The 20,320-nt window shown below is 42.5% G+C and overlaps 1 protein-coding gene across 1 annotated transcript in view; it reads right to left on the bottom strand.

Annotated features, from left to right (window-relative positions):
* Nucleotides 1-244: 244 nt before the first annotated feature.
* The window catches only part of TMEM245 (transmembrane protein 245), a 1,232,464-nt gene continuing 1,212,388 nt past the window's right edge, over nt 245-20,320 (bottom strand). The window contains exons 17-18 of the mRNA XM_044065650.1: nt 4,060-4,251; nt 245-2,897 (exon numbers count right to left, since the gene is read on the bottom strand). Of these exons, the coding sequence (XP_043921585.1) occupies nt 2,852-2,897; nt 4,060-4,251 (238 nt within the window). The 3' untranslated portion in view covers nt 245-2,851. The remainder of the gene's footprint in view (nt 2,898-4,059; nt 4,252-20,320) is intronic.

The raw sequence follows: 20,320 nt of genomic DNA, 5'->3' as shown, positions 1-20,320 counted from the left end.
ACACCACATTTTTTCCAAGAGACTAAGGGTTTGTGGAAGCATACCATCCCATTGTTTACACATGGGAAGGCATAATATAGCTGTTAGCCAGCTCTTTCTAACTAGCACAGTCTGGCTGTATTTTACCAGCTCTCACTTTACAAATCAGCCTTAATTCAGAATAAGACACAACTACAGTAATAATCACAATATGCAGGCAAATAAAATAATATCAAATTGACCAACTGTAGACTTACAAAAAGCATTCTACTTCAAAATTCAGTCTTTTATTTCATGCAGTCAGAATAAAGACTAGCTAGGTGTACAGCAGTATTAATAGAAATCAAGATTTCTTTCCTTGCACAGCAGTGCTTCTAGTTTCTGCAATATTCTGATCTGTCTGATGCTGCTATTTCTGTGCTCTATTGACGCTAGAGTGAAGACAGGAACATAATGGATAGTGTGATTAAGAACCACAAGGGGTACTTACAAAAGCTAGTCTTTCAATCCTTTTTCCTGCATTAGAAGCTACAGGAAGACAGATACAACAGGTAGTTTATATCCATTCTGCTCACTCATTAGCAAACACAGAGATGGAATGACATACCTCATAGCAGTAAATTAAAAACCCTGAAGACAAATAAGGAAAGAGGGATACAAACCACTCGTTAACTGGACAAAAAATCAGCACAGTATTCAGGAATATTCACAGGTAGGGCAAGTGAGAGCTAGTCAAAGAAACATGGAGCCAAAATTCACACATGTAATCAAGGAAATATGTAACACATTTATTTATTTTTACCCCTCACCACCTTGGGAGCTGACCCAGTGGATCCATTACTTGCTTCCTATTCTGCTCATCTGTTCCTCAAGTGGCAAAAAACAGGCATCACTAAACTGTGCAGGAGCCTTTTATCCCATTTGCATGGGGGGGGGGGGTGAGCCACCCATGTTTTCCCCATGGACATAAGAGTCTGGCATTACAGAGCAGCCTAGTGTTTTGTTTAACATGAAGGTACCTCCTAGCCCCCACTCCACAGACAAGCTAGACTGCAATGGCTGCCGAGATGGGAATGATGTGCATGCTTCCACCCACAACATTCCTGAATCAGCAGCACATGCACTGCCTAGTATTGTCAACCTGCCCCGCCATCTTCCTCCAGCAATTGCCTACGAACAGAAAGGCATCTCTAATGTGAAAGGAGAAGGTATCACTTATGTGGCAGGACAGGTCATTTCTCTCTTCCCGAGATGGGCAAGATGACACTGCCTGTTCAAGCCCATCAAGCTTACCTTACCTGTTCTTACTAACGCCTGGTGATCCAGCTAGAAAAAGAAATGCATGTAAACATTTATTTAATGAAAAGTTACTCTTCTGATTTTCACATGTCACATAAGTATAAGTACTTGAATGAAACACTAATCAAAAAGAGCATACTTTCAAAATGAGGAAAAGTAAGTTCACATAGTACGTTTTGCCTTGAACTACCGTGGATGACAGTGTCTAAACTGCATTTAAAAGTAGAAAAAGCACAGTACTTACAATATGCACATCAAGTTACAATGTGGTGTTTTTTCTGATCTACTTTACAAGCTCAAAGTTAAATGGTCAAGATCATAAAATCGAAGTTGTGAAACTTCAAAATTGTAATTAAAAAAAAAAAACACCCTCTGCTAAATAAATATACCAACTCCGAGATCGGACTACAGTGAGAAAAATGGTAAATTCCCCATTCCATGCTGTATCTTCGATCTTATACTCTCCACCATTTGCAGTTCAAAGTTTTGAAACTTTCAGCTTGTAAAGGGAATCTGTTTTTTTTCCCACACTGGATTAGCAACTTAATTTGTTTGAAGCACAGGGCCATGATTCAAACACCATGAACAACCTGCTACATCAAATGTAAGTTAAATGACACTAGCAGAAGCTACAAGATTAGAAAAGTAGACCTTTCCTTTCCAAATTACAGGTCATGCTCTGTTTGTGTTTCACTTACTTATAGTATTTTCCAATGTTGAACTGCAGCTGGTCCTTTGTGAGCTGTATACATACAATTTACATATTTAGTGATAACATTCTGAAAGTATGGTTGGTACACATTTGTTTTAAAGTTTAGCACCATGAATTAAGGAATGAACTGTTTGAATGGATAATGATGTGTGTCTAAACATTTTGTCTTCCAAAATAGTGCAAAGGCTGACTTCTCACAGTAATTTATTCAGAATAAGTGTGGTCACATTACTATGTTTTGGTCAATGAAATTCTTCAGCTACTAAAAATGTAAACACTATATAAATGCTATGGCAATGCTTATCCATCTCTTTTTACAACATAGTAAAAAGACAGTTACAGCAAATCCCAGTTCTTCACCTGGACATGCTCTACCATCTCTCTCTCTCTCTCTCTCTCTCTCTCAGACATGACTAGATGTACTGAGTCACATAAATATGAAGAATAGCTACAGAAACATCAAAGTGCAAACAGTGAGGCTCAACTGTGTTTAAGGTTTGCAGAATCCCAAACAATGGGAAATGTCACATAGTTCAGGCAAGTTGTGCACAATAAAAACGTTATGATCCACACAAAAGCCTTGCTGCATCATGTTAAAATTGGCACCAGAAGAATAATCCATATAAAATCTATACAAATAAAGCATCAGAAATCTTATAGTCTTGAAGCTGTATCTTCACTCTCAAATTATGTAAATAAATACTTTTTTGTGAAAGTAAATATACATATGGAAGGCCGACACCATTTAAGAATGGCTTTCCACTGCGTTGTTGTCGAACCAGGCCAATATCCAACAGCTTACAGCAGATGAAACATAACATACTTCCATGAGAACTACAATATGTATGATATGTACGCGCATCACTCCAATGCAGTTTTCAATTCTTCTGCAGTGTCACTAAAAGGCCTGAAACACAGAGAAAAAAATGAGAAACTTATTTTAAAGGAGCAAGAGTATTGTCTACAGATCAATTCTCATCCCCAGAAATGATGAATGTTTGTTTCATAATACAGCCATGTCGTGTCTTTAAACAGTGTAATATTCCTAAGCATACTCATACTGTAAGAACACAATGCATATAACTTCTTTAGAATCAGAAATAAACCAGTAATGCATTTGGAAAGCTTGGAAAAAATACAGACACAGAGTATTAAGAATGATATAAAAGCCATCAAATGCATGTCATCTTCTGTATTTTCTATTTTATTTATTTGCATTTAGAAGGCCTTTTATGAGTATATGACTTTTAATGATCCATTCCAAATTAAACCACTCCTAAATCTAGTGCAAACAAATTATTTCCTTCAGTTCATCTTATCTGTCGAATGACACCAAATGCAGTCTGTTAAAAACTGTATTACCTGTTTACTAGTGCATGCTGTTTTCAAAATGTAATTAAATTATCATTTGTTAACTGGGTAAGTGGGTTGGTATACACATAGTGTATACATATACATCACAGTATATCACACACAAACACAGATACACTTTCAAATGGACAAAAGACTACAATGAGATGGTTGGAAACTGGAGTACCAGGAGAAAACCCATACAGACAATGCAACAGTATGTACACTTCAAAGATATAGAAACCAGAGGTCAGGAATAAACCCTAGATCCTGGAGCTTTAAGGCAGAGTTCTTCCCACTGAGCCACCATATTAGATATGCATTCATTAATTTGTAAAACAGATCACGACTCAAAGACAGAACAAATTTCATGGGGAGAACTGAAACTACTTTATGAAAACTAATGATCAAACACAATCAATAGCTACAATAAAACAATACCATAGTCTGTGAAGTAAAACCATTCAGTATTAAGTGGAGTTAAGAATGGTAATGGAAAACAGACAAGTAAGCCACAGCACACATAGGCAATGAGAATTTATCTGCTTCTTCCTCTTTTGTGTACTATCTTAATGTTAAAAAAGTAGGTTAAAATGACAAATTGGAAATTAATTACATTTAATCGTCTTGCACAGAAAAAAGTTTAAAACAGAATATTACTATGGCATTTAGCTTCAAGTCCCTTTCCTTCAGAAAAAAAATCTTTTCTGCCCACTTACCTCTGTACTTGTAAAGGCCACGGTGTCTGTGATGGTGTAGGGAGTGAAGATGGACTGGTCAGCATGGCACTGTATATATTAGAAGCCACAACTAGAATGCAGAGGAGGATAGGCCCAATAATAGCTCCTTCCAAGCCCAAATAATAAGCTCCACCAGCTACTGCAAGACCAGTCAAGTAGGGATGACCTCCTCTGAAAGAACAGAACATACAAAGTGAGGTCAGACTGTTTTCTGATCAATAAGATATTATACAGGTAGGTAAAGCATTTACAACATTTTATGAGCTGGTATCACAAAACTCTAAGTGTTCAGTTATCTGCCCTATGGCTGCTGACTCCAAGGGTGATCTGAAAGACACTGGAATCCTGAGTAACTGAGTTTACTACTACTATCATTTCTCTTTGATAACTGGGTTTGGCTACTTCTGGTGTATTTACAGTGAGCAGCTGGAGAAAAATAACTCCATTATTCTAACATAATTACAGATAAACAATTATTCTAGTTTTATACATTAGGTAGCAAACATAAATTAAACAGCTGTAGAATATATTACAGTTCGTGAGTTTTACCAAATATATAGAAATGGAATCTGTGCTGTGAAAGTATTTATAAAATTGCATTGCTATAAGCCCTAAGGATGGCAGAAATAAACACTGTTAATATATAATAAATTTAAATAATGTTTAACTACTCATGTAAAGCAATCGTATATTAATCCTGTGGCTGTGATACAGTTAAGTCACATGTAAACTAAAAGTGACATGGCAGTAAAAGTTAGGGTTTCATTGGGACCTTGACAGTCAATGTCTATTACTCAATTTGTATCTGGCATCAGCTAGATTAGTGCTTTGTAAGATGGCAGCTTATAAAAAAAAAAACGTAGATCAAAAGACATCCTTCTCAAACAGCTTAACATAGAAAAATATAGCTGCTATTAGAAATGTAAGCTGGACTGACACTATAAACTTCTTTAGGGCATCTTGCTCAGTCCAGTGATCTAACTTTTGATAAAACAAATTAAAAAATAATCTAGCAGTCCAAACTTAAAGCCATCTTATTAAGAAGAATTTTGAAATCCATAAAGAAATGAATTTTATTTATTTAGGGTAAAATGCTTATTCCTAAGCATACAACCAAAGCACACATAGGTGATCTAAAACCTTTTATTGGACCAACATTGGCTTTACAATTGCTTGAGACTGTGGACATCTCCACCTGTACATACTACTACTAGTCCTTTCCACACCAGTGACAATGGAAGGTGGTGGTCGCTCAATGCTTTCCTCAGTTATGCACTGTCCAGTGTTAGCAGGGGGATGCTCCTTCTTTTACGTCCGTCTGTCTTCTGCAAAACCACCCCAGCATGGTTTTCCTTTCACTGATCTTTTAACATATATGTGTGGCTCCCTATAAGCAATCTATAAGCACATGGGCTTCCCCTTTTGTAAATGCATTGTGCTGAACACTTTCCTAATTATTCCTGGAGTGCAGGGCCAGTGCTAGCAGTTTGGGGGCCCCCAGCAAGGTTCAAGTTGGGGGCCCTACTCAAGAGAACATCAAGCGTGACTACATTGCCATTGCACCCCATTCCCTGTCAAGCTCATCCAGCACCATTTAACCACTAGTGTCATTACATTCAGATCATTAAGCATTGATGTGCCAAGCCACAGACTGGCATTTAGTACCAAGGTTATATTACGATAAACCCCTGTAATACAGTACGGTAGCTACTTACAGGTACACACACTGAGTGGCACTTAGTACCAATGTTGCATTAAGACAAACTCCTGTACCACAGCAAGGTAGCAACTCAGGTGCACACACTGACTGGCATTTTGTACCAATGTTACACTATGACAAACCACTGTACCACAGCAAGGTAGCTACTCACAGGTGTGGACACAGACTGGCATTTAGTGCCAATGTTACATTATGACAAACCCTGTACCACAGCAAGACAGCGACTCAGGTACACACACTGACTGGCATTTAGTACCAATGTTACATTCTGATAAACCCCTGTACCACAACAAGGTAGCAACTCACAGGTGCACACACTGACTGGCATTTAGTACCAATGTGACATTATGAAACCACTGTACCACAGCAAGGTTGCCACTCAGCTGGACACACACACACACACACACCAAATGGCATTTAGTGCCAATGTTATATCATAGGTTCATAGGTAGGTACAAGGCTATCAGCCCTATACAAGCCCAGCCAAAAAGGTACCCTGGCTTTTGCCACCCAAGAAAATTATTTTCCTGTGCCACTGTCGAGCAGAGCCACAGAAGTGATCACTGGAGTGAATTTCCTATTTCCTATCCAATCATCAAGATTATTCTTGAAGAGTGCTAATGAGGAGCTTTGTTTGATATAGATAGGTAGTTTATTCCAGAACATGGGGAGTCTCTGGGACAGGAATCTATCCCTCCGGCATGTTCTGTTTATTGTGGTGACAAGGTTTAGGTCCTTAAAGCGTGTAGCTCGGAGGGATAGGGATTTCTTTAAGTGGAGCATGTCCAACAGCTCTGAGTAGGCGATATGCAACGGAGTAAAGCTGGAGTTTTTTGAGACAGTCTGCATAGGGCATCTGTTTAGTAATCCTCTTTGTGAGGTATTTCTGCGGCCTTTCCAGTTGTTGTAGATGTCTTGTGAGGTATATACCGAAAGGGGCATTGTACTCTATAATGGGTCTAATGAGTGATGAGTAGAGGAGAACAATGACATCTTTTTTCTGGATAAGAAACCTTTTGTGATGAGGTGTGCCACGTGGAAGGATTTCCTGACTACTGTGGTGATGTGATTATCAAAGGAGAGACTACTGTCCACCTGTGTCCCAAAATCTCTTATCACACTTTCGGTGTTAAGTATACTACTGCCTATGTTGTCGTTCATGGGTACAGAGTTTTTACCAAAGGGGATGACAATGCACTTTTTGGCACTGAGCTCATGGCTTTGACACCAGGCATCTGTCTCAGTGAGGCCCTTTTGTAGGATGTCCACATCGTTAGGAGTTTCGATTATGGCTCCTAGTTTGCAGTCATCTGCGAACGTTAGCCAAAGACCTTCTGTGTTAGCCTATATTTCAGAGAAGTAGATACCAAACAGGAGAGGACTCAGGACTGAACCCTGTGGTATTCCACTTGTCACTGGTCTGAAGTTGGATTTGGAGTCTGCTACTTTCACAGTGTGGGTTTTGTCAGTGAGCCAGTTGGCAACCCATCTTGTGACATAGGGATTTATACCTAGTTTAGTGAGTTTATCTATAATTCCAGAGTGAGGGATGGTGTCCAAAGCCTTGACAAGACCTAGATAGGCTGTGTGAACCACCTTACCCTCGTCTATGGCTTTGGTGACTGCTTCAAAGAAGTCTATCAGGTTTAGGAGACATGATCTGCCTTTTACAAACTCGAACTGGGTGGGGTCCAGAGTTTGGAGATTACCAATGTCTTTGTTTATAAGTTCCATGATGATACATTCCATGGCCTTGCAGACCAGGCTCGTCAGGTTAATGGGGCAGTAGTTCCCGGGGTCCGTGGTAGCTCCCCCCTTGTGGAATGGGATAACCATTGCTGTGTGCCATTGAGCGGGCACAAAGCCTGAGGTGAGGCTATGATTGAACATGGTATTTATGTGGGGTGCCAGTTCATTCTGTAGTTCGTGTAGAATGCAGCCTGGGATGTTGTCTGGTCTCATGCAGGCTGCGTTCTTGGCTTTGGAGAGTGTGGTTTTTACCTGTGCAGCCGTGATTACAGGAACTTTGCATTGTTCCAGTATAGAGATGGGCCCTTTAGGGGGGTGAGAGGGGGTTAAAGTTAGCACTGAATCTATCTGCCAGGATCTTAGCAATATCAGTTGGGTCTGTATATTTAGTGTCATTGTGCTGCAACTTGGAGCAGATCTGAGTGTTGCCACTGAGATTCTTGACATAGCTATAGAATGTTTTGTGGTTGTCTTTAGAATCAGTGGCGATTTTGTTTTCATAACTAGCTTTGGAGGATTTTATCAGGGATCACAGCTTCTTACTGAGGCTGATCAGGGAGCTTCTCCACTCTTGGGATTTTACTCTCTTTTGCAACAGTTTCTTCCTTCTGTTGTACACTTTGTTTATGGCAGGGGACCACCAGATTGGCTTCCTTTTTTTGGAGGATAGCGTCTTGGTTCTGTTTGGGATAGCAAGATCCATGCACTCATGTAAGTGCTTATAAAGTGCAATTGTATAGGATTCAGTTGTCATAACTGTATTGTCCATCTATATGGGTGTCATGAAATTCACCACTTCTGTCTTAAGAAGCTTGAAGTTGGCTTTGTAGAACTGTATTACCGTGGTTTCCTTAATGGGGGGTGGGGGCAGGATGTGGATATCAAGGGTAATTAGCTTATGGTCAGATCGGACCAATGAGGCGTTGACTTCAGGTGTGGAACACCAGTCACTCTTGTTGGTAATGACTAGATCTCGGATATTGTTGCCCCTGGTGGGGTGTGGATAAGTTGATCCAGGGCATTGGAATTTATGAATTCCAGAAAGCGTTGAGCGAAGGAGTTGATACATGAGTAGTTTTCCCAGTTAATGGTGGGGTACTTGAAATCACCCATTATTAAGGTGTTTGGCTGAACCCTAATATTTTCCAGTACATCAAGAAAAGAGGAGTGGGAATCCTGGGGCATGGTGGGGGATCTGTAGCAAGCTACAATTTGGATTGCAGTTTTGCCCAGAGTTAGTTGTACTTAGATAACCTCGGATGCATTATGCTGAGCAACTAGCCTGGAGGTGTGGATATCCTTAATGAATATGGACACACCTCTGCCTTTGGTGCTCCGGTCCAGGTTACATGGCCGAAAAGTGTGGCTTGAGTTATAGCCTGGTAGTGCAGGGGTGCTCTCTGGAGTCTTGAGCCAGGTCTCAGTCACTGCACAGATATAGATGTTCTCCATTTTAAGGAGTGCCTCGAGTGAGTGCATTTTGAGATTTAGACTTCTAGCATTGAGTAGCATCACCCTCAGTTTTTGCTTGCCTGTTCCTGTTACAGTGGTGAATTTGTCATTTGAACCTTGCCTAAAAAAGGCACTACAGGGGCGGCAAGAACCTTAGCCAATATCCGGAATCTCAGGGGTGACAGGTGCAGGCCATGTCTGGCAAAGCCATCGTGGTCTGTCAACCATGTCATCCCAGGCAGACAGATACTGAATCCCTTTAGAATGACGCCAGAAGCTTAGCCAATTGGTGAAGTCAATCATTTTATCCTTGTACTGCGGTATCATTCTGGGTGATGGCAGAATGCTACTCAGGGCTAGGGTCATGCCTGCCTGGGCCACAAGATCAGAGAGCTCTTCCATGTCTCTTTTCATATAGTTCAGGGAGGTATGTCGCAGGTCATTCACACCAACATGGACAATGACAGAGTCATATTTGTACTAGTTGTGGAGTGACCTGAGTGCGTGGATTATGTGGCAGATCCTGGCACCCGACAGGCAGCTGACAGTAACCCTCTCCTTGTTTAGCCTGGAGAGTGGGACATCAGTGTGCCTGACTATAGAGTTACCTATGACTAGTGTGTTGGCCATGTTGTTTTGCCTTATTGGCTGTAGTTGAGTGGCACATGGAGTCTGTGGGCTATGTGTCATTTGGGTTGTGTTGGGGGGGTGGAGGTTGCTTGCATTTCTGCTTTGGAGGTCTCTGTTGCTTGAGCAGATTATTACTGAGAGCCTACGCGAATGTTTTTGTGTTTCTATGTGTGGATTTTGGTGGTGTGGATTTAGTGAGGTTATGTGAGGAGTGCAGTGTGGTGCAAGTGTTTACCTTCTCCTCTTGACTGTCAAGTTCAGTCTTGGTTGGAGAGAGCTTTACCTCCAGTTTGGCTAGATAAGTGCATCTCTCACAGGTTGTAGTGTTGGGTGGTAGGAGGAGAGGGTTGTCTGTGTACATGAGGCAATTTCTACATTGCCCCAAGATGCCCAGATTCAAGATGCCCAGATTCATCAGATAGACAGGAGAGGAAGTACAGTTTTGTACCTACCATAAATGTAGATGTCCGATAGGTATGCATTTGTAGTCCTAACATATGGGTTGTCCTGCCTCAGGCAGCCCTTCGGTCGGCCGGATTCCAAAGTCTGGGTCTGGCCTCGGCTGATGTCGCACTTCACCCGATGTCATAGCTTCTGGGGTATAAAGGCATCAGCCGACGCCATTTTCCTCAGTGTTTCTTGCCCCAGGTGCCCTCTAGGAAGGCTAAATTTGGATAAATGTAGAAAATTCCAAACAGTACAAAGCAATATATATATATATATATATATATATATATATATATATATACATATGTACATACAAACAAATACACCATAATAGATTCCCCCAGCTAGCTAAAAGAGGGATAAGTACCCAAGGAATACCACAGAGGGGAAGGAGGGTGGGTAATCCTGACTGCAGATGCATACCTATCGGACATCTACATTTATGGTAGGTACAAAACTGTACTATGTCCTTCAAGGATGCATCTGCAGTCCTAACATATGGGTAGAATACCATAGCCAAACTGGGGGAGGAGGCACTAAGATAATGATGGTGTAGTTAAGATCCCTTGCAAAACAGCAGTTGCAAAACCTGCTCGGGATCTGGAGTATAAAGGAAGATTATAATGCTTGGCAAATGTATGCACGGAGCTCCAAGTAGCAGCTTCTAAAATGTCTTTGGTAGCCACTCCTCGTAGGAAAGCTGTAGTGGTGGCTGTAGCTCTTGTGCAGTGAGGCCTGATACTTTCAGGAGCTGTCTTTCCATGAAAAGAGTAGTAGAATCTAATGCAATTTCCTATCCATTTTGAGATTGTCTGTTTTGAAATTGCTTTTTCTTGCACTCCTGTTGCATATGCTACCAGAAGCTGGTCAGTTTTTCTGCTGGCCTTAGTTCTGTCCAGATAGTAGCGTAGTTGTCTGTGTACATCCAAGGTGTGTAGTAGTCTTTCCCCCCTGTTCTGTGGTTTGGGGAAGAATGTAGGTAAATGTATAGCTTGGTTCAAGGATACCCTGGAGACCACCTTTGGCATAAAAGTAGGATTGGTTCTCAGAGACACTCTATCCTGATGGAAGATAAGGAAAGGCTGTACTGCCATTAATGCCTGTAACTCAGATACCCTTCTTGCTGAAGTGATTGCTAGCAGGAATGCAGTTTTCCAAGATAAGAACTGTAAGTCTGCTGTTGCTGCTGGTTCAAAAGGGAGTGTTAATTTTTCCAGCACAAAGTTGAGATCCCATGCAGGCAGAGGTGGTTTCCTTGGAGGCTTTACATTTTTGATTCCTCTCAAGAACTGTCTGAGTAGAGGGTGAGAGAAGACAGGAGGATCCATGTTGTACTCTGCTGAAATTGCTGATGCATGAATCTTAATGGAGGAGTAGGACAGGCCATTGTGGAACAGTTCTGCTAAGTATTCCAGGATGTGTGCTATGTTTGCCAGCGAGACATTTTCTCCCCTTGCTGCACTCCAAATGAGGAATCTTTTCCATTTGGCTGAATATGTTTTCCTTGTGGAGGGTCTGCGAGCCTCCAGGATAATGTCCTTAACCCTCTGAGATAAACCTGGTTGGTTTTGTTTCATGCAATATTCCAAGCAGTTAGCTGCAGTGTTTTCAAATTTGGATGCAGGGTCTTGTAGTTGTTCTGCGTTAGAAGTAAGGGACATAGAGGTAGAGGCCATGAGTGCGTCCGAGACATGCTTCTCAGTAGCGGGTACCAATGTTGTCTTGGCCAGTCTGGAGCTATCAGAATTACCTTTGGCTGTTCCTCTCTGATCTTCAGTAGGACTTTGTACATCAAAGGAAGAGGTGGAAATGCATATGCTGTCAGGTCCTTCCAGCTGAAAGAAAGGGAGTCCACCCTCCAGGCAAGTGGGTGGTATACTCTTGAGCAGAATTTCTTCAATTGGTGGTTGTGTGGGGAGGCGAACAGGTCTATCTCTGGCATTCCCCATTTCTTTGTTACGGTTTTGAAGATATCTGGATGCAGCATCCATTCGTGAGCATCCGTGGTAGTTCTGCTTAAGGTGTCTGCTAGTGAATTTTCTATTCCTGGTACAAATCTGGCCTGCAGTTGAATGTTGAGATTCAGGGCCAAATTCCACAGGTCCATTGCCATCCGGCATAGAGGGTATGAGTGTGTACCTCCCTGTTTGTTGATGTACCACATGAATGTGGTATTGTCCGTCCTTATCAGCAGGTGTCCTTGTTGGAGGAATGGTCTGAATGCCTCGATTGCATGTTTCACTGCCAGCATCTCCTTTAGATTTATGTGTAGATTCAGCTGGTCTTGGGACCATAGGCCTTGTATACACTTGTCTTCCATGTGTGCCCCCAGCCTAGGTCTGAGGCGTCTGTGGTGATGGTCTGGCTTGGATGTGGTTTGTGGAAAGGCAATCCTCTGTTTATCTGACAGGCCTGAGCCCACCACAGGAATTCTTTTTTCAGACATGGAATGATTGGTATCTGGGCTTCTAGACTGTGCTTGTGTTGAGACCATACATTCCTTAGGTACCATTGTAACTTTCTCATATGCAGCCTGGCATGTGGGATCAATATTATGCAGGATGCCATGTAACCCAGGGCTTGCAGGACTTTCCTTGCAGTAAGCTGAGTTTGTGTTGTTAATGCCATGAAGTAGACTGGTAGTTGCTTTTGTTTTTCCTCTGTGAGAAAAGCCATCTGAGTTGTTGTATCCAGTTCTGCACCCAAAAATGTTATCCTTTGGGATGGTACTAGCCTTGACTTTTGAATGTTGACTGTGTATCCCAAGGCTTGCAACAGTTGTACGACATTGGCCAAATCCTTTATTAATTTTGTCTTGTTGTCCGCTTGTATTAGGCAGTCGTCCAGGTATGGGTAAATTTGAATTCCCTGAAGCCAGCAATGAGCAATTACTGATGCCAGGCATTTCGTGAATAATCTGGGCACAGTAGATAAGCCAAAGGGCAATGCTGAGAATTGATAATGCTCTGATCCTGCAAGAAATCTGAGGTGTCTTCTGCAATCTGGTCGTATAGGGACGTGCAGGTATGCCTCCTTGAGATCTAGAGTCACCAGCCAAGACTCCTTGCCCAACATGGGAAGAAGTTGCTGGAGGGTCAGCATTTTGAATTTTGGAACAATGAGGTATGTGTTCAGTGCGGACAAGTCGAGAATAGGTCTCCATTGGTTTTCTTTTCTTGGTACAAGGAATAGTCTGGAGTAAAATCCTTGGCCTTGTTCCATAGATAGTACCTTTTCTATTGCTCTCATCCTTAGTAAGCTGATGATTTGTTTTTTGGTTTGGTGGAAGGTTTGGCATTCCTCTCTTTTTTGGTAGAGTGTGGAAGTGAAACCTGTAGCCCTTGTCTATTGTTTGTAAAGTCCATTTGTCTCCTGTAATGCAATGCCAGTTTTCTGAAAATAAAGCTAGCTTTCCGCCCAAGGGTGCTTCCAGTTGTTCCCTGGTAGGCGGAATCAGAGCCAAGTCATTGTGTCTGTCCTGTAGAAGTGGTTGTAGTCGCAGCTGTGGCAGCACTTCTCTGGTTGGCAGGATGCCATTGACGACCTCTGTAGGCACCCCTTGACTGACTACTGCCTCTTGGGCGTCTATTTCTGCCTCTCTGTGCTCTGGAGGTGTCTGGAAAGGACCAATTCTTTGAGGGCCAATTTCTGCTAAACCTCGGAGGTTGGACCTGCAAAAAATCCTTGACTGTTTGGACAGATTTTGCTTTTTCTTCCACTTTCTTTAGAACCTCCTGTGCAGGGGAGCCAAACAAACTTTGTTTCTCCATAGGAGCATCTAAGAGTTTTGACTTAACATGGTCTGGTAAGGATTGTTCTTTTAACCAGGCATGCCTTCGAATCACTGCTCCAGTCATAGCTGATCTAAAAGAAGCCTCCAGTGCATCATAGCCACATTTTAAAAAATGATTACTGACCTGCTGAGAGTTATGTACCAAATCCTGAAGGGACTTACGGTCTATAGGTTCAGGAGAGGACAGTTTTTTTATTTAGCTGGTCTAACAAAAATTCCTGGTACTGTATCATGTGAAATTGACAGTTTAAGGCCCTGGCAGAAAGAGTAGCAGATGTATAAACATTTTTACCCCATCTCTCTAATGCTCTAGATTCCCTTTCAGAGGGGAGAGGGTTTTTGGCAGAGGCAGCTGCAACACCTTTAGGGCCCTGAGAAATGGTTTCTGGGTCTGCAACATGAGCCTTATACAAGTGGTAGTGAGAGTCCGGGACCCTGTAGTATCTGTCAGGCTTGGCAGGGGCCGGAGGAAGAGAATCAGGGGCAGTACTGGCATCATTATATGCATCATCAACAACTGATAGTACAGGGGGTATGGCTAAAGGCCTATGCTGTGGTAAGTGTAAAAAAGTCCTTAGCCTTTTCCTTGAATCAGAAAAATCCTGGCCCTGCCATTGGAAGTGTTCCCTCATTGAGTGTAGGGTTTCCCCAAAAGAAAATTCTTCTGGAGGAGAAGCAGAAGGAATTGAGTCTTCTGCATCAGAATCCTCATAAGGTGAGTATGGGCCTTCCTGATGGTCAGATAAATCTGAGCAATCCGAGGAATAGTCTGAAGAGAGAGGTTCAGGGGGTTCAGTCCTAGGCCTCTTATCAGAAGGGGGTTGAGAGGCCCTGTCTGGGTGAGGTTGGGATCCCCTGATCAAAGAAATAAGGTCCTCAGCAAGGCTGAGAATCTTTGAACTAGAAGTAGGCCTGTGAGAGGGAGCTTTTGTAGGTAAGGTCTTGGAAATTTTGGCTGCTTTAGCCCTGGAAAAGGCCTTGATAGACATAGAAGCAGGGGGTCTAGCAGCCCCACGTGCAGGAGTAGAGATGTCTAAAGGAATAGTGTCAGACAATTCCTGGGTGCCTGCTTCTGCAGCAATAATTTCTGTAGCCGATTCAGCCATGGCCTGTGTGGCCTCGGTTATCGGAGGCATGCTTTCGGCCGAAGGGAGAACCGAGGTCTCGGTTTCAGCCTAAACCAAGACACTCGCGGTAGGCCTAACCGTGGTTTCAGCCGAAACTGCGGGCCGCGAGTGTCGGTCCTTTTCCTTGCGGTTTTTAGCTAATTGTGTAGTTGGAGTCTCCGACGGCATTTTATATGCAAAAGCGGGACCAAAAAACTCTTCTGCAAACTCCGACCGACGTCTAAGTGTCCGTCGGTTGAAGGAAGCACAGGCTAAACAAGCTGATACGTCGTGGTCTGGGCCTAAGCAAGGAAGGCAGTAAGAGTGGAAATCCTTATGAGGTATTTGTTTCCCACAAGTTAAACAATTATTTACTTTGTCTGACATCGGCTGAGGCAAGAAAGAGTCCCCAACGGGGTACTTAACTTTTTTAGAAGTCTTCGGTAGTAGAAATCTCTGGATCTGACCGACCGGCACTTGCGAACAGCTTCTGCTTCGGGCACAGTGCGGCAAGAAAGACAGAGGAAAATGGCGTCGGCTGATGCCTTTATACCCCAGAAGCTATGACGTCGGGTGAAGTGCGACATCAGCCAAGGCCAGACCCAGACTTTGGAATCCGGCCGACCGAAGGGCTGCCTGAGGCAGGACAACCCATATGTTAGGACTGCAGATGCATCCTTGAAGGACATCACTGGGAGTTGACCCTTGGACATGCCTGAATAAAAAACTATTTTCCTCTAGATAAGTAAGTGAGGAAAGTGAGCAACAAGAGTTGTTTTTCTCTAAGCAAGTGAGGAAAGTAAGTACCAAAACTGTTTTCCTCTAGGTAATGAGGAAGGTTGAGTGCTGTAGTAATTAGTAGCTTATTTAGTGCTTACAACAAGTTCTAAACAAGTACTGGTCACGAATAAGCAAATTCAAGTGCTAAAACTACGAATCTGTATCTGGACTAAACTAGTTACAGGAAAGGGGGGAAAACAAGTGCAAATGCAGGCTTTAAATCAGAAAGTTGAGAGAGATGGAAAAACTGCAGAAACGGCCAATAACTACAATTTCTGGGCCAGAGCCACTCTTTATGTGGTAGATAGGTTACCTAGTGCTTACCACTCCCATTGATAAGCTAGAAGGCTTCCCTCCAACACAGAAAGCTTGGGCAGCTCAGAAGCTTACATATAGTCCTGGATACAGCAAATCTGAATCTGGACTACACTCAGGGTTGCCAGGCTTCCCTATTTGTGTGGGACTGCCCTGGGATCAGCAACCCGATCTCGAGTTCCGCACTGCCAGTTTAAATCCCGGCGAAATAGCCTTCCGCCTTTTTTTTTTTGATTGGCCCAATCAAAAATTGTATACAGGCCAATCAAAAATCGTTAAACACGGAGCTGCTTGTTTTTAATGCAGAACTGCCTGATGTTCCGTATTAAACAGAAGTAGCTCAGTAGCTCTGTGTTTAAAGATCTTTTTTTTTTTTTGGTCCTCACTTACTGTGAAAGACCATTTTTTTTTTGTCCCTACCCGGTCAGTCGGAAACCTGGTAACCCTGACTATACTACTTACAGGAAAGGTAGAAACAGGCTTAGATTTTTTTTTTATATACAGAAAAGTAGCTAATTCAGCAGTAAAAACAATTCAAATGCAGTGCAAGCTAGCACACTTGAGTATGTAGCAATGTTAGACCAAACAGTTTAAAAAAATGCAATTAAATTAAAAATGACTAAAAACAATTGCAGGAGTCGTCTATTAGGTAGAATGAGGTAAAGAGATGGGACTGGGGGGGGTGTCCCAGATCAAATCTACAGTGGGGGCGGGCAACTGCAAAAGCCTCCAAATTTAAACAAGACAGGAATAGGGAGGGTGGGTAGGTAGGGGAAAAACAACACCTTCAGCAGAGATCTGAAAAACTATACAGTGAAGCAAAAATAACAGTACACAACTCTGAAATCAGCCAACAATTATATAAAATTAGACAAGCAACAATTAACAGTACACAACTCTGAAGTGCCAGAAAAATATACTTAGCTCTTATGGACAAATCACTGTACCACAGCAAGGAAGCCACTCACAGATACAGACACTGACTGCGTACTCAACTGCCCAGATTTTCAAAGAATGCCCAGATATGACTTGTTTGGTCTGTTCCTCAATCTGGAGTTTTCTGGATTTTTTGTGGCAAAACATTGATGACTGAATTCATTAAATGACAGGCATTTCAGTTTAACTTCATATACCCTTCAGAACATGCATGTAAGACCTTTTATTCTAACATTTTCAGTTTATAAGAGCAATATTTAAAATTTGCCAAGATCTTTGTGGCTGGAACCCCATTATCTGTGGTTTTGTCCAGATTTTGTGCCATGAGATCGAGAGCTATAGCAGGCATTTAGTAGCAATGTTGTTACATTATGACAAGCCTCTGTACTGCATCAAGGTAGCCAGTCCCAAAGAGGTACACAAAGACACCCACACTGACTGGCATTTAGTAGCAATGTTGTTACATTATGACAAGCCTCTGTACCGCATCAAGTCAGCCAGTCCCACAGAGGTACACACAGTCTGACGCACGTGCACAGACTGATGCACACACAGACTCCCACACAAAGACAAAGACTCCCACACAGACACACACACAGACACAAGACTCCCTCACATAGGACAGAAGCAAACTAAAACAGACACCCACACAAATTGACAGACACCCACACAGACTGAGGCAAAGACAGACTTCCACACAAAGACAGACTCCCACAGAGACACACACACACACACACAGACACAAGACTCCCTCACATATGACAGAAGCACACAGGACAGACACCCACACATGATAAAGACTGCACTACAGCAAGACTGAACATTAACACCCACACAAACACAGGACAGAGGTACCCACCACCCAAAGTACAGAGACAAGACCAGGACAAATTTACTACAAGACTGAACATAAACCCACACAAGATTAAGTCATCACTACCACAAAACAGAACAGACACCACTCTCAAACACAAGACAATGACAGCAATATAGCAATACTTAAACAAGCAGCATTAGATAAACTGACATCACTCAAGGCAATTACTGACATGCAGAACAGTCACACTGCAGATGTACACAACACAGCTATGGGAAACAGAAAAGACTACAGATGACATACAAGGGAAAGCCATGGGGATTACAGAGCCTGAGGCAGACTCAAACTCAAACAAACCCAAAAGAAAGCCATAGGGATTATGGAGCCTGAGGCAGACAGACTCAAACCCAAATAAACACACAAAAGAGACATGGGGATTACTGAGCCTGAGGCAGACTCAAACTCATGCACAAGAGAGTAATGGGACTTAGTACGTCTGACACAGGCAGACTCAAACCCAGAGAGAAAAAGGTGAAGACCAGAGTGTCATTCATCTTCCATATGCATTTACCTCTTCAGATTCTGACTGCTGCCACTTGTCTGTTCTTCCTGCGCTTCTGTCCTAGCCCCCCGATGAGTGCTGCCGATCCCAACTGTCCTACCATCCCGACGAGTCCTGCCACTACCCTGCCGCTCCACACCAGCCCTGCTGCTCCCGAGTCCGGCCACTCCTAGCTGCCTTTGCCTAACATCCTGCTAGTTCCATCCTCATGGTCCTACCTGTTGGAGGTACGCAAGCAAAAAGTGAATATACAGCATACTACCTGAAATTACTACCTGACAGCATTATAAAAGATTACTGGAAAGGAAATGTGAGAACATACCTAACCTACAGTTTTACTGGGATCTTACGAATTTTCTTCCGGACAAAGTCTTCAATGAGGCTGCCATGTGATACACTTCGTCCCACTTCATGCTTAATTGAGAGCACAGCTAAGCCTGAAAGTCTCTCCTGACTCATTGACGAATGCAGGTATGTCTTTATGAGTTTCAGCTTACAAAAGCTGCATTCTGCAGTAGCCACTGTAACGGGTGCAGTCAAATAAATGCGCAGTGAAACATAAGTATTTATATATATATATGTGTCTTGCAAGTGGTTGCGAATAAGGAAATTTAACACAGTCAGTGGTGATGATTCATTATCAATCATTCGAGAAAGGCTTTTAAGTTTGTGTCCAAGGTCAAAGTCATCAATACAACAGTGGCCACTTATCCTGTCAGTCAGTTGTTCTTTCAGAGCCTTGCAGTGTTGCAGAAGTGTGTCTTCTGCAACATCACTCAAGGCTTAAATATATGATAAAAATCCAAAGGCCTTATCAAACTCTGAAAGCTGCTGAAACTGGTCAGTAAATGATTGGATTGTTGTGTCCAGCAGCACACTGAAGAACTCTACACGTAATTTTACCGCTGGATCCTGTACAGTCTCATCTTCTCCTTCATAGTCAAAGAACCATTTTACTTTCCTCGGTCTCTTTTCTTGAAATGTGGTGCCAACATCCAGTTCTTCCGCTATCTTGGAGGCTTCGCCCATGGCATGTTGAAATCCCGTTTCTCTGTAATTCTTTAGCAGGTCCACAGTGGATGCCAGCACTTTGACACATGTTGAAATATCAACAGATGGACTCTGGAGAACTCTTCTTGCACGATTTACCTCTGTTAGCACATCATACCAAACCACTAAACATACAATGAACTGGTATGACATAATTTCTGAGCACAGTCCTCTTGCTTGTTGATATGTTGCAGCATCATTTGTACGTACTGCTTGCCCTATCTCCTGTAATGCCTCAATGACTCCCTTCAACTGAAATCTTACTGCCTTGACAGACTCTATCCTGCATTCCCAGCGAGTCTCCAACAGTGGCTTCACAGTGGCATTTGTGTGCTGTTTTAGGATCTGCCATTGGCTTGTTGATGCTGAACAGAGTACCTAAATGTTCTGCAGACATCCAAAGAATGACACTGCCTGTACTAATGAATGTGCTCCATCACTAACTATAAGATTTAAATTTATGGCTGGCACACGGCACATAAAAAGCCCTTGAATTCATCTGTTTATACGGGCCTGCACTCCAACTCATTTCCCCTTCATGTTGCTGCCATTGTCATATCCTTGTCCTCAAAAATCATTTATGTTCAGTTGATGATTTTGAAGAGTCTGAAGAAGAGCTTCTGTAAGTCCTGCCCCAGTTGTATTATTCACAGGCACAAATCCCAGAAATGTTCCTCAACTGTGGCTGCAGTCTGTGAAATATCCACATACTGAACTACTACAGTCATTTGCTCTTGATTGCGGATGTTTGGCATGCAATCAAGAATCACAGAAAATACCTAGCGTCCTCCACCTTCCCTACAATGATCCTTAAAATAGCATTTGCAATCAGCTGGATAACTTCATTCTGTATGTCCTTCCCAAGATAGTGATCCATTACCAC

This window comes from Protopterus annectens, chromosome 3.part0 (genome assembly GCF_019279795.1).
Source record: "Protopterus annectens isolate FY-2018-M chromosome 3.part0, PAN1.0, whole genome shotgun sequence".
NCBI classification, from domain to species: domain Eukaryota; kingdom Metazoa; phylum Chordata; order Ceratodontiformes; family Protopteridae; genus Protopterus; species Protopterus annectens.
Note: the sequence above shows the minus strand (reverse complement) of the source record. Positions and strands in the feature narration are given on the sequence as shown.